At 39.6% G+C, this 14,755-nt stretch overlaps 1 protein-coding gene across 1 annotated transcript in view; it reads left to right on the forward strand.

The window, feature by feature from the left end:
- Positions 1-14,755, forward strand: part of kcnq1.2 (potassium voltage-gated channel, KQT-like subfamily, member 1.2) — a gene marked incomplete at its 5' end in the record, with an annotated part of 166,501 nt that overhangs the window by 2,471 nt on the left and 149,275 nt on the right. The window contains 4 exons of the mRNA XM_080474641.1: positions 9,807-9,897; positions 13,936-14,062; positions 14,249-14,327; positions 14,606-14,702. Coding sequence (XP_080330767.1) covers positions 9,807-9,897; positions 13,936-14,062; positions 14,249-14,327; positions 14,606-14,702 — 394 coding nt within the window. The remainder of the gene's footprint in view (positions 1-9,806; positions 9,898-13,935; positions 14,063-14,248; positions 14,328-14,605; positions 14,703-14,755) is intronic.

Here is a 14,755-nt window from a genome sequence, read left to right on the forward strand (position 1 = left end):
TTGATCTAATTGAAATTGTACCTTTGTCTGTTAATGAGGAATGGAAACACTGCAAAGATTCCCCTTGTGTTTTCTGTGCTATGCATTACTGAGTATTCTTTCCAGCAGTAATTGAGTCTCTAATGTTCTCTCTTAATAGAGGAGAGCGAACCCGAGCCTGTCCTTCATTTAATATTAAACCCTCCTGACTGATCCCCTGCTGACACCCCTTTAAGTAACTCTTACTTGTCGATAGCTATCGCTGGCGGCGACCTATTATCCCGGCCTCTTTAGAGATTGGCTGTGGCGAAGGGTTGAAATAAAGGACCGCATGCAGCCCTAATAAGTCAGCTCCAATAAACCTGGTCCACATTAACTTGGCATACACACATACAGTATACGATACATGCAGGCACACACACCGGCAAAAACACAAGTGGTTACTTGACATGTCATCACCTTCAACATGCTGTAGCAAGGGCGGACATTATTTCCCACACGCTTTGCATCAGACAAAGAGCGACATGTATCAAAATTCGTGCTTGTCCAGAGGTGCAAATATGGCGGAGTTGCCCTGTAGGATGCTGGTAATCTATATTTCACTCATGCGGGTGCAAACATTGAATTATGAACACACCATCCAGTCATATGCAAACATGTATCCCTTTTTGTTGGTGCTATAGAAAAAACGGCATCAATTCATGCTGTGTTGAAGTCAAACTCGTTACTTTGAAAAGTGCAGTACAATAATAAGACATTTTTCTCAATTTAATTCAAACACTGACTCCTCCACATATCCTCCTGATTTATTACACATACATTAAAATATTCCTTGTCATCGATGTTTGATTGTCATTTTAGCTGAAGTCATGAAAAGCAGATGCCCATTATGTCATAATATGAGAATATTACATAAGGTCAGATCTCTCATCTAAGTTTATGTTACCCAGAAGTCACAAAAAATGAACATGTAGCATTAAAAAAATTTAAAAATCTCTATATTTTGTTTGTTATGAGTGCAGAAATAACTGGAAAAACTATTTGAAAAGTCAATGAAATTCACATTTTTGAGAATCTCAGGGGGCTTTAAACAAATCCAAGCAGTGAATGATAGACTTGGTATACCCTGGACAGACTGCCACTTACCTTCAATAACTATAAAAGAAGAAGTAAGAAAACATGAATGATAGATACAACTATATGCATGGTACACATATCTAGTAACACTGGAATTATAATGTGAGGTCAAGACAGAACGTTAGCTATCAATTTGAAATGAGATATTTCTGAGGCATGTTTCATGTCAACAAGTAGCGAAAGATAATTTTATAATAAAAGAAAATCTATTTAGTTAGTGAATAAAATGATTGTGTAAGGAAAATGAAAAAAGATACGTTAATTGAATAATTTTAGAGAAAAAAATCATTTTAAATAGAAATTAAAAAATGAAATGTGCAAACTTATTTACTTCCATCCGACTAACTTGCAGCCAAATACAATCAGGAAATGCACGCACATGCTAATGATGGCCGAGTTAGTCAGAGGGGGCAGAAATCCCTTGGACTTGGGACAGCATACGTGGACATGTGCTGGAAAAAAGTCTTATGCAATGGCATGCAGACTTTCCCGCACACAGACAACCTGAGGCAATGATCCTCTTCATGTTTGGGGCCTCTCCCTCTGAGACTTTTACATAACCGAAGGGAATAAACATGTATGTGCTCAAGATTCTCAAATGCCCTTCTCAGATTACAACCATCTTGGTCCAGTCGTGAGCCGAAGTCTCCCTTCTCAGTTTCTCACATTATTGGTGTAATACAGGGGAAAACATGGAATAGTGGTCGGGATAAAAATTAGTCAGATGAAAGATCAACCCCCCCCCCAAAAAAAATGTCTTCATTCAGTGAAGAGTGAAGGCCATTGTGATGATACCAGTTTGCTGTGGCGGAAGATCACCTGCTCATCACATAGCATCTCTTGGGGGTTTTTTTTGTGTGAAAATGGAGCCAGATGTTGTCTGGAATACTACTTCCTGCTGTGTGTTTTTATATGAGGACAGATTATTGAAATGGCTGCAGTGAATCCTCAGCGTTCAGGCTTTCCCCCTCCATCATCTATGTGGAGCAGGCGGAGAGGAAACCTCTCGTTGGATATCTGCTTACAAGAGATTATAGTCTGAATGAAGTGAACCATGGGTCTCGCACATTTTTCACTACAACAATTATGTGTGTACTATGAAGTATTTTATGATGCTGACTTCAAATGCAGGTTGAAACTTTTTGTTCATAAAATCCACCGGTAGGCGATAACCTTTTTAGTATACTGTTTGTATTGTTGTCCTGGTGGATCATCCACAGCAGTGTACCCTGCGAAAAAAGTCAACATATGGGTATTAAGACTTCAGCTGAAATGATAAAGGGGATTTTTAATATTATTCATGTCTTTATTTCATCCCATAACTTTTAGATTAAAAAAATATATGTATTGTGACTTTCATATCATGTATTTCTTTTTTTTTAATCCTGTATCTGGTGTGAAGGGATCCTGCTGCAACTCTTACGATTTTAAATGATAAAAGGCATTGGTTCATTGCATCCATTTAGCCTTTTAAATATTTTTTATTTCTCAAATAGGTGACCTAGTGTTGTATTCAATTCAATTCAATTCAATTCAATTCAATTCAATTCAATTCAATTCAATTCAATTCAATTCAATTCAATTCAGGTTCCTTAAACATGTTCTCCCTGTACAACAAAGTTTTTTCTCTGCTGTCCACAGAGAATGTCAGCAGTAAAAAAAGAATAAATGGTTCTAGATGGGCTTTATGTGACGTAAAATTGTTGGACTTTTATTCTTAAACTGCTTGACCCACCAGATCTTATACTAAGCAATAAAACCAAAACCAAAAAATAAAATGGCACTAATTCCATCCTGCCATACCAACACTTTGTAAACCTTCTAACCAGGGAAGGGGAGGATTTGGGTTTGAGTCATTCCCCTTCACTGAATCAACTCTCAATCATTTATCACCCTGTCATTGTGGTTAAAATAACTTAGGTTACCAAAATTACTATTCTATTTAAATTTGTTTTTACTAAATTTACATTCTAAATGTTTTAAACTCAATGTGTATATTGTACAGCAGATTTCTTGCAAACTTAACTCTGGTGTCTTCACCAATCACACTTTGTCTTTAAATGAATCGATTTAATAATCTCTGAGTATTATTATGCTGTACACACATACCCCTGATGCAAACTTATAAAGGTTACTGCATAGAAATGACACTCTTCAGATGTATGACCACAGCTTTTTTGTGTGTAAAGCTTTCATTCATCTTGTGTTCCAACCATACAGACATTTTTTAATGTGTATTTTCTGTCTACTCTTTGGTGGACAACATGATGGCTAAGCCTTGGTGGAATATCCATGTTTGTAGCCGTGGCTGATGTGGTGTAATCCACACTAAGCTCCTCCACGGTCGGCCTGGGGATGGGGAGGGGGTGTCAGTAAAGAGGGTTGTAGCGGCCAGCTCCGACTGTGACCGGGCTCTTCGGCAGTGACTGTCAGGCCAATTGGCTGGTTGGTGCTTAATGAACAGCTCTTTTTGGTGACTCCAAAGCTGTTTCAGAGGGGAGGTTTTATTTGTGACTATGTCAATACCATTGAAGTTAAATAAGAATCAGAATCATTCAGAATTAAGACTTTGGTTTTCGTGGCGTCATGAGTGGAATTAAACAATATTGTGAATAATGTAGTGCAATATAATAATAATATAATACATTACAGTAACTTCCTTCTTTGACATTAATGTGGTAGTAATTGATTACTAATACAAAATTGCACGCACTGTGCAGCATGTGGAGCTGAAAAATACCAGACTAGAACTTACTGATTTACTCAAACAGAACCTGAATGACCCAGTCAGACTGACCCACACAGTGCTCTCAAATACTCTACAACACTTTGCACATGCTATCAAAACATTCCAGTTGACAGTGAAATGTAAAAGTGAAATTGTGCTTACTTCTGGTATCCAGTAATAAAACTAATAGCAACAAATACATGTAATGAAGTGCTTGTATTAACACAGCACCTGAAATAGCAAAAGGTCACGTGTGCAAACAGAAACGTGGCATCAGCAGTTCTGAATGAAACTGTACTTCATTGCTAAATACTTTCTAAATACTTTATTTACCTGTAAACAAAAACCGTTATTCAAAAAATACAAATACAAACATTTTCTTCATGAATGAATACAAAAGCATTTATTCATAAAGAAAATGTGAGACAAACTTTACAGGCTTGGTACAGAGATGATGTTTGTAGAGGATTTATAATGAACTAGTTAAAATGTTGGGGTTTTTTGTTTACATTATCGTTAGTGTTAGAATACGACTGTCGCTGAGACGAAAGAGATTAAATTTGTGAAGGCAAGTAAAATTGGTTTCAAACACTTGTGACAGTTTCCTTTATGAGTGCATAGTTGAAAACTTCACCCGCCAATAAAAAGCACGATTGTTAAGTGTAGCACACACACAAGATGAAGTCATTTCCCATTTTGTCCATATTCTGTGTTTATTTTTCGATAATATTGGGCTTGTGGAGTTATGAAAGCAAAATGGTACTTAGCATGCATAAAACTGCAATATCAGTAGTTTGGATTAGCATATTAATGGCCTTGTGAAGTCTGTTTGTTTTCAACATGTGTTTGGTGGTGTGGGCGTGTCTCCATCGTTTGATGGTGCTGGTAGCACGCTTTGATGAGTCACAGAAATAGGCCTTTCAGCTTTCAAAGAGTTGGTCGCCACACAAAGTTCCTGATTAGTATTTGCTTTAGAGGACAGTGTTGAATATATATGTGTGTGTGCTGTGCAGGTAGAGAGCGTGGTTGAAAAACACCAAACACCAATTACTTGAGCAAAATGTAGCTCTACTCAGTGGTCAGATCCTGAAAAGCACCATGTCACTCACATTTTCAGTGTGCTAATAATTGTGTTTTTGCAAAGCTCTGCAGAAAACGAGATCCAGAGCCACTGAACACAATCAGAATTGTTGGGGCAGAAAGACATTGAACCATACATGAGAGTGACCCACTAGGACCAGAAGTGGCCACTATTTCTTAGATGGACACAGTAATGACAGGGGACATAAAAGCCTGAAAGAGATCAAGTCAGTACTGAGCAAGGATTCTTATAATTGGAAATTTGCCAGATTTATGAGACAACCTCTCAACCCCTGCTGTGTGGAATGAGTAAAGTCCAGATATTGGTCACTATTGTACCTACAGTGGATGCTCATCCAATGCTCAGCTCTCACATGATTGGTGCAGACATATCACATGGAGTAACAAACAACTACCTCAAAGTTGTGGGTCCATAACCTAAAAGTGTGATTTCAGCCACTAAGTAATGAACAACAACTACAACTATTACCACAACTCATTACAATAACTCTTGGTTATGGTTATTCAATTTCTTACAGTAGTTTGGATTGATGATATTTGTTGTTGAATCAAGTCTGTACTACTGGTCGGTAGACTAAACTGTAGGTTTTTTTATTTCTTGGCATGAGGCACTTTATTCAGTTATGTCTACACACACTGCGGGGATGAACTATGCTGTCACATAGAATCAGTTTAAGGAACTCCAGTGATTAACAGAGTAAAGATTTAATTGAGCTTTTACTTGCTCGGTTGTATGTTTTGTGTGTATTTATTGGTAGTACATACGTAGATGTTTGCCTCATATACATTAACGCCTTTGCAGGTTGTGGAGAGTCTGTTCACTTCACCTGATTTCTGTATTTAGATGAGGTTTCCTAAGCTGATATTGCCTTGGTATCGCTGTTGGTTGAGCAGAGGGTTTGATGTGGCTCTATGCTGTACTTATTTTAGTGACGCCGGACGGATCTGGAGTCAATAATGCCCGCTAAAGCCCCAGCTGTTTTGTTTTAATCAGATCCCAGGGGTTTTGGCCTGACTAAATAAGGTTGACTAATGGTTTGGACTGACCCAGTCCTGTCCGAAGTCAGTGCTGAGGACTTTTGGATATGACATCAGAGAGTGTCGAACCACTCTGACTGGCTATTTTCTCTAGCCTGCGTATTGCTGCAAACATTGCATTAATTCACCATACTCTTCCACAAATACTACAAACTGCAAACTCTTTTTTTGAATAGCTGTGGACACATGGTGGCATAACCTGCTGGCCTCCTTTCTCTGCGGATGTGAAGCTCCTGAATATAATAAAACTATTATTCCGAGTTCCAGTCTAGAAACTACAAACGAATCCCTCATATAGGTTCTAGTTCTAGATCTGTGCCAATAGAGCCTTCCTTATTCTCAAGCACCCCAAGGAAAACAAGATTACAACGCCTCTGACTAAAATATCACATTTATGCATATCGTACCAAGATAATCTGATTCCAACTCAAGAGAAATAAGTTTTCCTTTGACTTGACGTGACCTTGGTATCATTTCCCTCTTTTCCCAAATGTCTGGAAATCATTGCCTGAAGCTCTAAAGTTAGTTTTGATGGTCGTATCAACTGAGTCGTTTGTGAAATGGTTGGCACGATTAATCTCACTTAGATTTCTTTTCCATATGTATATTTTTGTTAAACTTATAGGACAATAGAACTAATATATAGACATTCTGTTTGGGTACGTTTGTTCTCTTCACGTGTGTTTAGAAAAATATTTCTTCATTGATTTTAATGAATAGGATGGTGTTGAACGTGACCAAAGAAGCTGGTAAAATCCATAGAAATCAGAGATGGCAGACTAATCATCGTGTGTAGTTTAAACAACGTTAAATAGGAAGTTTGGTAGCTGTGGCGTTCAAAAGGTCAACCCTGTGCACTAGACTGAGTATGCTTGGATAAACGCAGCTGCTAATTTGGGGACTAAGAATCCTAAGAGACTATTCTGTGAATGTAAAATGTCAGGCGACATGTATAATAACTCCAGGAGGTCACCTGTCCATCACAGGGTTGGTGCAATTTAGAGCCAGCAATTCACCCCGCGTGCATATTTTTGGACTTAGAGAATAAACCAGTGTACCCTGGCAAATCCAATGAACTAGAACGTGCAAACTCCATAATCTTTTTACTATAAGGCCAGAGCACTAACCACTGCTCCCCTGTAAGGAGCAGCCTGTTTGTTACCCACGCTGTTCGTTACAACCCTGAAATATATACTAGCAAATGTAGTGCTTGAGCAACCTTGTGGTTAGAGCTGGTTAGATAGAATGAACATCTGTGTGACCTGTGCTGTTCCTATTTAACTTCACGTGGTGTCCTGAGGACACTTTTACTGGAAACATCCAGTCTGCAGCGAAGGGTTGGCTCCAGGCCAGGTTTTCACTTGTAATCCACATTTCAAATCTGTAAATCCCATATGTGTCATGCCAGGGAATGCCATTGGCTCTGCCAGGTGCCACTCCAACATTACACAAATGAAACTGGTTGGCCCCCTCCAGCCAATACAAGACATTTTGGTATCAATATGGATCAAAACAAGCCAACTTAAATTGAATGCCACTGGTCTCATTCTGGTGCTTCACCCTAGTCAACCCAGTCAACTGTATTTGTGGTTAAAAATGAGGTTTAGGAAGTACGATTTCAGTTTTATGTCTGAATGACGCCACCACATTTTATGTGCACAGATATTAGAAAGAGGTAACGGAGAGGACAAGATGTGCTTGCATATGTCTAATCGTGTGTGTGTGTGTGTGTGTGTGTGTGTGTGTGTGTGTGTGTGTGTGTGTGTGTGTGTGTGTGTGTGTGTGTGTGTGTGTGTGTGTGTGTGTGTGTGTGTGTGTGTGTGTGTGTGTGTGTTTGTTTGTTTGTTGATGGACATTAATCCCCATTGAGTAAAAATCACTGTCCCATCTGGACAATGGACATTGTCTAAGTATGAAGGAAATCTTCCTTTAAAGAATCTCCTTTTCATTGCCCGTTACTTGGTGTTACACCTATTCTGCTACGAAATATACCAGCGACAGATGTTGTGTTTTTGAAGAACAAATCTTTATCTAATGACTAGAATAGAAATATATGCAAGTGGGCCTCACAATTGTGTCGGATTTTGTGATTGCTATGGTACCGGTAATCGCATTGAACCGGGGAGCTGAGCAGTGTATCTGTTGTGCTTCACTGCAGATGTATCTATAGTTTTGAATAATTTCATATGGTACATGAGTACTAATAAACAACAGATACTTACCTAACCCCTCCCACACATGGCATGTAATCCAGCTTGTAGCACACAGCATCGTAATGCACCCTCCGCAGTGTGTTTTTAATGGTGAGCTCGACGGTGATGATGGTGCATGCAAACATCAACACTATGTCATGGAAAAGCACTTAAAAGATGTGTTTTCAAGGATTATTTCTGGCACGGGGAAAATGCACACAACTGGTTATGCTCTTAATCCGGTGGGCTCAGGAAAGACCGAGCAAAGCCTGTCATGAGACTTTTTTTTTTAAAAATTGAATTTAGAGTTATTAAGTCAATACTTTCTGTATCTTTGCTATGCATGGAGATCACGAAAAAGTTAAGTTAAGAGAATATGTCAGGTGAAATTTAGGGGTTGGCTTTAAAATTCACAAATGACAATCTAACAACCTGCGATGGTGTTTCTAACATTAAAGCCACTGATTATCTCTTTAATGCTGCATCTGTGACATCTGTGCTGGGGCTATATTAGGCAGCCTGGGAACATTTTGTCCTGTGAAAGATACTGACCACTGCAGACCGGTGGTCAACAACTTTCAAAAGTGCTCCAAGTCAGGAAAAGTGGTGAACCAGCAACAGGTTCGGGCCAATGGTCTGAACCAACTGGTGAGCTACTACAGCTTAAACCACTGCAGAATACTGGTTCTGATAGAAACATATGACAAAGTACTGTCCCAATTTGTTTTGTGCGGTAAGCAAAAGGAGGACATATATTAGGCAAATTGTCATGCTATTATTGAAGATGGATATTTATTCTATCGTGTCCTTGGAAAAAAAGATCAATTACTTTGTGCTTTGTTTGATTTTATAGTGACTCATCAGCAGGATAATTCTGTTTTTACTTTATTTCCTCGTTCTTTATTTTGGTGGGACCTCAACAACTTGGCAGGGTTTTTATAAAGCTGCTCATAAACAATAATGTCTAAATGAGAGAGAGAGAGAGAGAGAGAGAGAGAGACTTGTTAAAGTTACACCACTAATCCACCAAAGTCCACATAGTTGAATGGTGACATCACCATAGGGGGCATTTAATACTGCTGTTTTCCTAGTAGTTTAAACTTAAGAACCATATATTAAAGTTGTTACTGTATTTGCAAATTAGATTTTGTATGACGATGATCCATTCATCCATCGTCTACTGTTTTATCCAGTTATGGGCAGACAGGCAGGCAGGCAGGCAGAATTCTCACTCGACAAAAGCTCCAAATGCATGTTTTTGGACTTTGGGAATCTCGACTCCCCGGAGTAAACCTTCACACACGGTTAGATGTTCTTTAATGGACTAAACTAACAAGAAATAGCAACTAATATCAAATGTTATGTTTTTTAGCTGTAATGTTTGGAGTTGCTCTTATTTGACCTCATTTCCCAGTTTTGCGACAAGTGTAAATAATTTGTGAGTCATTGAGTCAAACACCAGTAACAAAGTAAACCATATTTTCAATATTGAGAGAAGGTAGTCTGTAGTTTAAAAAAAACAACGTTATATAGATATAAATGTTCAAATGAAACATCTGGCGATGCGTTTGCTTCAGGAAGAGAGATGCGTTGCTGATATGTTGCTGACTGATCTGTTTCCCTCTCTGCAGCTTCCTCATGGTCCTGGTGTGTCTAATCTTCAGTGTCCTGTCCACTATAGAACAATACGCAGAGTTTGCTACTGGAACCCTCTTCTGGATGGTGAGTGAAATCTTTTGAATTCCTATACTGACACTTAAGTCATATTGTGTGGGGCGTAACTCCTGGACAGGGTGTCAGTGCATCATAGCACTAACACAGAAAGACACACAACAGTCACGCCAAAATGAAATGTTACGTATATAACTTTTGTTCCCCGAAGGAGAGGAACGACGTACAACACATATTGTGTGGGATATCACGCCCCCATACAATATGTGTCGTACCGAATGAACGCTACATACCAGAAGTACTTCCAAAACCAATATGCACTATTCAGTAGTTTTTCGTACAACAAACTTATTTTTTCCCCCACAATAACTGAAAGATGAACGGAATAAAGTTGAATACTGTCACCCTGTAGTACCCACACTTGTCCACATGATGGCAATATAAGATCTTAGCTGGGGAAAAAGTTTCACCGCCATCTTACAGCTCTGCCCTAAAACAATTCAAAAACTCCAAGGACTGATCACTTTCAGTTATTGCAAAATGCCATGACATGCAGACACCAGCTTGTAGCCACCGCTCCAGGATTCTTCACAGTAACACGTCTGTCCTTTTAACTTGTTGAGATGACACTCGTGTAGAATCATTTGGCTCCAGGCAGACTGTGGCCATTTGTGCTTGCTGGTAGATTTACTTTTCAGGGGGCTTATTAGACTATTACGGCTGCTAAGTGATGCAATAAATCAAGGGCTTACAACAGATAGAGAAAATTATGGCTGCTGTTTGGAGGCTCCTCAAAGAGCTTGCATCATCCATCTCCTGCCAGCACACTGTGCATATAAATACACACACACACACACACACACACACACACACACACACACACACACACACACACACACACACACACACACACACACACACACACACACACACACACACACACACACACACACACACACGTACCACCTCCTGAGTCCTGTTGCAGTCAGAGGACAGGGTGGACACTGTGTTCTGTAAACTTTTGGCCAGTTATACTCAGGAGAGAGCCAAGTCCTCATTCTCATTATTGCATAGTCTGTCCCTCTTCTCTTGCCTTTCTCCAACCTTTTCAGTGTTATATCATAAAACAATGAAACAAACAAACGTAAACCGACCAATTTTGAAAATCTTTGACACCCAAGAAATATTACAGTTTTCAGTTTACAGTCAATATGTGGTTGATTTTAATTGCCTGTGTGCTTGGATTTTAGGGCATGTTCAAGGGGGCAGGACCGGTGGTGTTATGCACATGTATCCTGCTGGTAGTAGCTATACTTAGAAAGTTGAGGGCTAACTAACATCCGTGAATCACAAAGTGCTTGTTTTGGATGGCAGAAAGGACATTAGTCCTTGAGGATATTTGGCCTTTCGGGCAGCTGCCAAAGTAAAGCTAGCGAGGCTGGGCAGGAGGCACACACACACACACACACACACACACACACACACACACACACACACACACACACACACACACACACACACACACACACACACACACACACACACAGAGTTTGGTTCAGTATCATTTCACCACCATATTCTCATCTTGTTAAGCTTTTACTTCTGACTGTTTTGAAGCAGTTTGTTTTCTTGCCATTGCCTAAGGAAGATAACCTTACTTCTTGTGACTATTTCCAATACAAGTGGGTATTCATGGAGTTATCAAATGAAATTTGAATGAATTTTTTTCCACCCCTCCAGATCTGAATAGACAGTAATCCTTTTTCCTGAGTAAGATTACAACTATTTATTGAGACACAAATCTTAATACATCAGAGAAATATAAGGGAGAGTAGTTCATTGGTGTGAAACGCATTAGTTCAGAATACTGGGTGCTCATACTGCACACTATGGTCACATTGGGCCCATAACCTAACTCAGACAACAAGTAGGAGTACATCCTGAAAAGGTTCAGAGAATCTGTTTTTACAAATCGTAACACAAAGAACCTGGCATTTCTTCAGAAATTAAATGCAGCCTGACTAAAGTGTTTTGCTCCACACTAATGTTGGACAAAAGGATGTTTCTTTCTTGGCTGCACGGTTTCTGCAGCCTTCAGCGTGCATGTTTTCGTGCATAAGTTTGACACCTTATGTTTGACACTCTTGTTTTGAAATTGTGAGCCAGTACAACAACTCTTGACTAGTTTATGTTCAAACCTTTTTGGAGACCCCTTATTTTTCTATTCTTTGAGAGTGGAATTGCAAGAAGAAGGAACTTAAATGGTAAAACCAAAAAAAAAGGTGAATGCAATTTCAGTGAAGTATTAGTCTCAGCATAATCAACAAACCGATCAACTTGTATTACAAAACATCCAACCAGGTGTGTGCATGTGTTTGCGTGCGCCTTCCCTGTAGTGAGTCACAACGATAAAGTGATCTAATCACGTTTTTATCTGATACTGTAATTCCTGAGCAATGAGCTTTCTCAGGGTCGGACTTGATATTATACTGCGCGAACTGGCAACAGTTTTAAGTCAACATGTAGTTACCAGTTTCAGAAACACATTTCAAAAAATAAAAAAATTAAAAAAAGAATCCACCTCAGCATCTGTCTGACCCATTTTATGGATTTATTGTGATTAATCCCTTCACATTCCTCAAATTCACATTCATGTAGTGGACCAATGACTTTCATATTTTAGCCAGCTGTTAGAAACTAAGCTCATTGAACTTGTGTTCCGTTTCCTGTCAATGTCAGTATTTTAGTCCCACCATCTGGTAATGTCCTAGTTACTAGTTTTGTTTATTTGGTTTACAAATGAACTGACATTATTAAAGAAAACATGGCTCTCTTACTTCGTCAATGAGACTACAATGAGCTGGTCGGGTTCGGCTGAAATGGATGTTGTTCCTGTAACGTGGCCCCAGATCTCTGAATGGCTGCCCGCATTTGACTGAATGAATGCAGTGAAACTAAATGGTAATTTAGTCTGATTATCAGGCAGCGTTTTAGAGACCTGCTGAACCATTTCTGCCCGTCTCTGTCAACTGTGCCCCTTTATCTTCCTCTCTTTGTCTTTAACTCAGTGACAGAAAACAAGCAACTCATGCTCGTGAATGCAGTGTATAGGAATCTAAGGCCGGGCAACTCAAGCGCAAAACCCAGAGCTGTGAACATAGTTAATTAATGAAAATGAGCAAACAGAATATAAACTAGAGCAACAAAACAAAAGAAAAAAGAAATCTCTCTTCCTGATACAGTGACACTTTGATTCGGCCAGAAAAGCGTCTGGTTTTGTGATTGACAGGTCATTGTTTTGGGGCCTTGTGGCGCTGTGTTATTGCAGCAGGGCTCATGGTATTGGGTTTCATACAAGGGCGCTCCGGGAGCAGCCAGTTCAAGCAACTGAACTCAATGAGGTGGCCACCCACATGGCAAAAGGTTTCACCAGACAGTACGGTGACTAAATATTATGGATACACGGTGGCTGGGAAAGTGATCTCTGTCGGACGGGGTTAATTAATTTATGGAGCTTTGCTTATATGCACGTAATAGGACTACAAATGCTGAATGGCGCGGAGTGAAATACAGTTTAAAAGCATGAACCTTGACGCCAATGCAGGAGCCCTCGCTTGTCAGTCAGGTGCTACTGAAACATTTACAAGACCAGAGATGATTATTTCGCTCCCCCACCTGTTAGGAAACAGCATGATGGTATTTCTTTTCTGCAGCTTCAATCACTTAGCCATTGACCTTATCTCAATATGAGCTGTCATCAGCCATGTTATCAAGCTCCATCTCTTCTCCTGCATGGCTGGGTGGTCCCGCTCCTACCAGACCACCTCCATGTCTCTCTTTCTCTACCTCACACACACACACGCATACACACCTGTCATTGCCCACTCATATGATATTGTAGATAATGGTGATTGATTCTGAAAATGCTTCGAAATGAACGCTGGTGCACAGCACTGTGTTATCTGTGCTTTGCAAAATGACACCTTATCTCCTTCCACATCCTCGCCTGCTGTATGTGTGTCGCAGCGATCATCTCTGTACTGATGGATAAATGTAACCCTTATTCCGTGTTTGCATTGTGCCCCACAGGAGATTGTGCTGGTGCTTTTCTTTGGCACAGAGTATGTGGTCCGGCTGTGGTCGGCAGGCTGTCGCAGCAAGTATGCAGGCATCAAAGGACGTCTCCGCTTCATCAGGAAGCCCATATCAATCATAGGTGTGCCTTGGTTTTGCTTTTGTTCTCCTCATGTCAAAAAGCATTTTTATAGATCATCAACTAAGATCATACATGCTAAACTTTACTATAGCTCAACATTTAAAGATTGTAAGAGCCATTTTACATCATTGTTATTCTTATTGTTGATTTGATTGATTTGTCTTTCTTTTTCTTTTTTTCTTCCAGATTTGATAGTGGTCATTGCTTCAATCATTGTGCTTGGTGTTGGGTCAAATGGTCAAGTGTTTGCCACGTCTGCCATCAGGTAGAGCCCCTCATTTTGTTCAGCATTTTACTATCAAATCAAATGTAAATCAAAACCCGAGTGGGCTTTAAATATGTTTGTTTTAAACGTGCGTACGTCTATCCATGTCACATTTTTAAAAATTGTTTTACGGTATTGCTCATCATCACACGCGTTTGTAGATTTTATTCACTCACCTGTGAAGCACATCCAACTTTAGTTTGTTATAGTTACCTAAAGTCCATCAATAACGATGGATTGCAATATTGAATGTAATGCTGCCGTGTTTTATTTTGCAGAGGTATTCGTTTTCTCCAAATCCTGCGCATGCTCCACGTGGATCGACAGGGCGGAACATGGAGGCTCCTGGGATCTGTCGTCTTTATTCATCGACAGGTGTGTGAGCTGTTTGTTAATATTTCTCTTGTTCTACGTATATATTTATGTCA

This window comes from Lipophrys pholis, assembly GCF_963383615.2.
Source record: "Lipophrys pholis genome assembly, chromosome: 11".
Lineage (NCBI taxonomy): Eukaryota > Metazoa > Chordata > Actinopteri > Blenniiformes > Blenniidae > Lipophrys > Lipophrys pholis.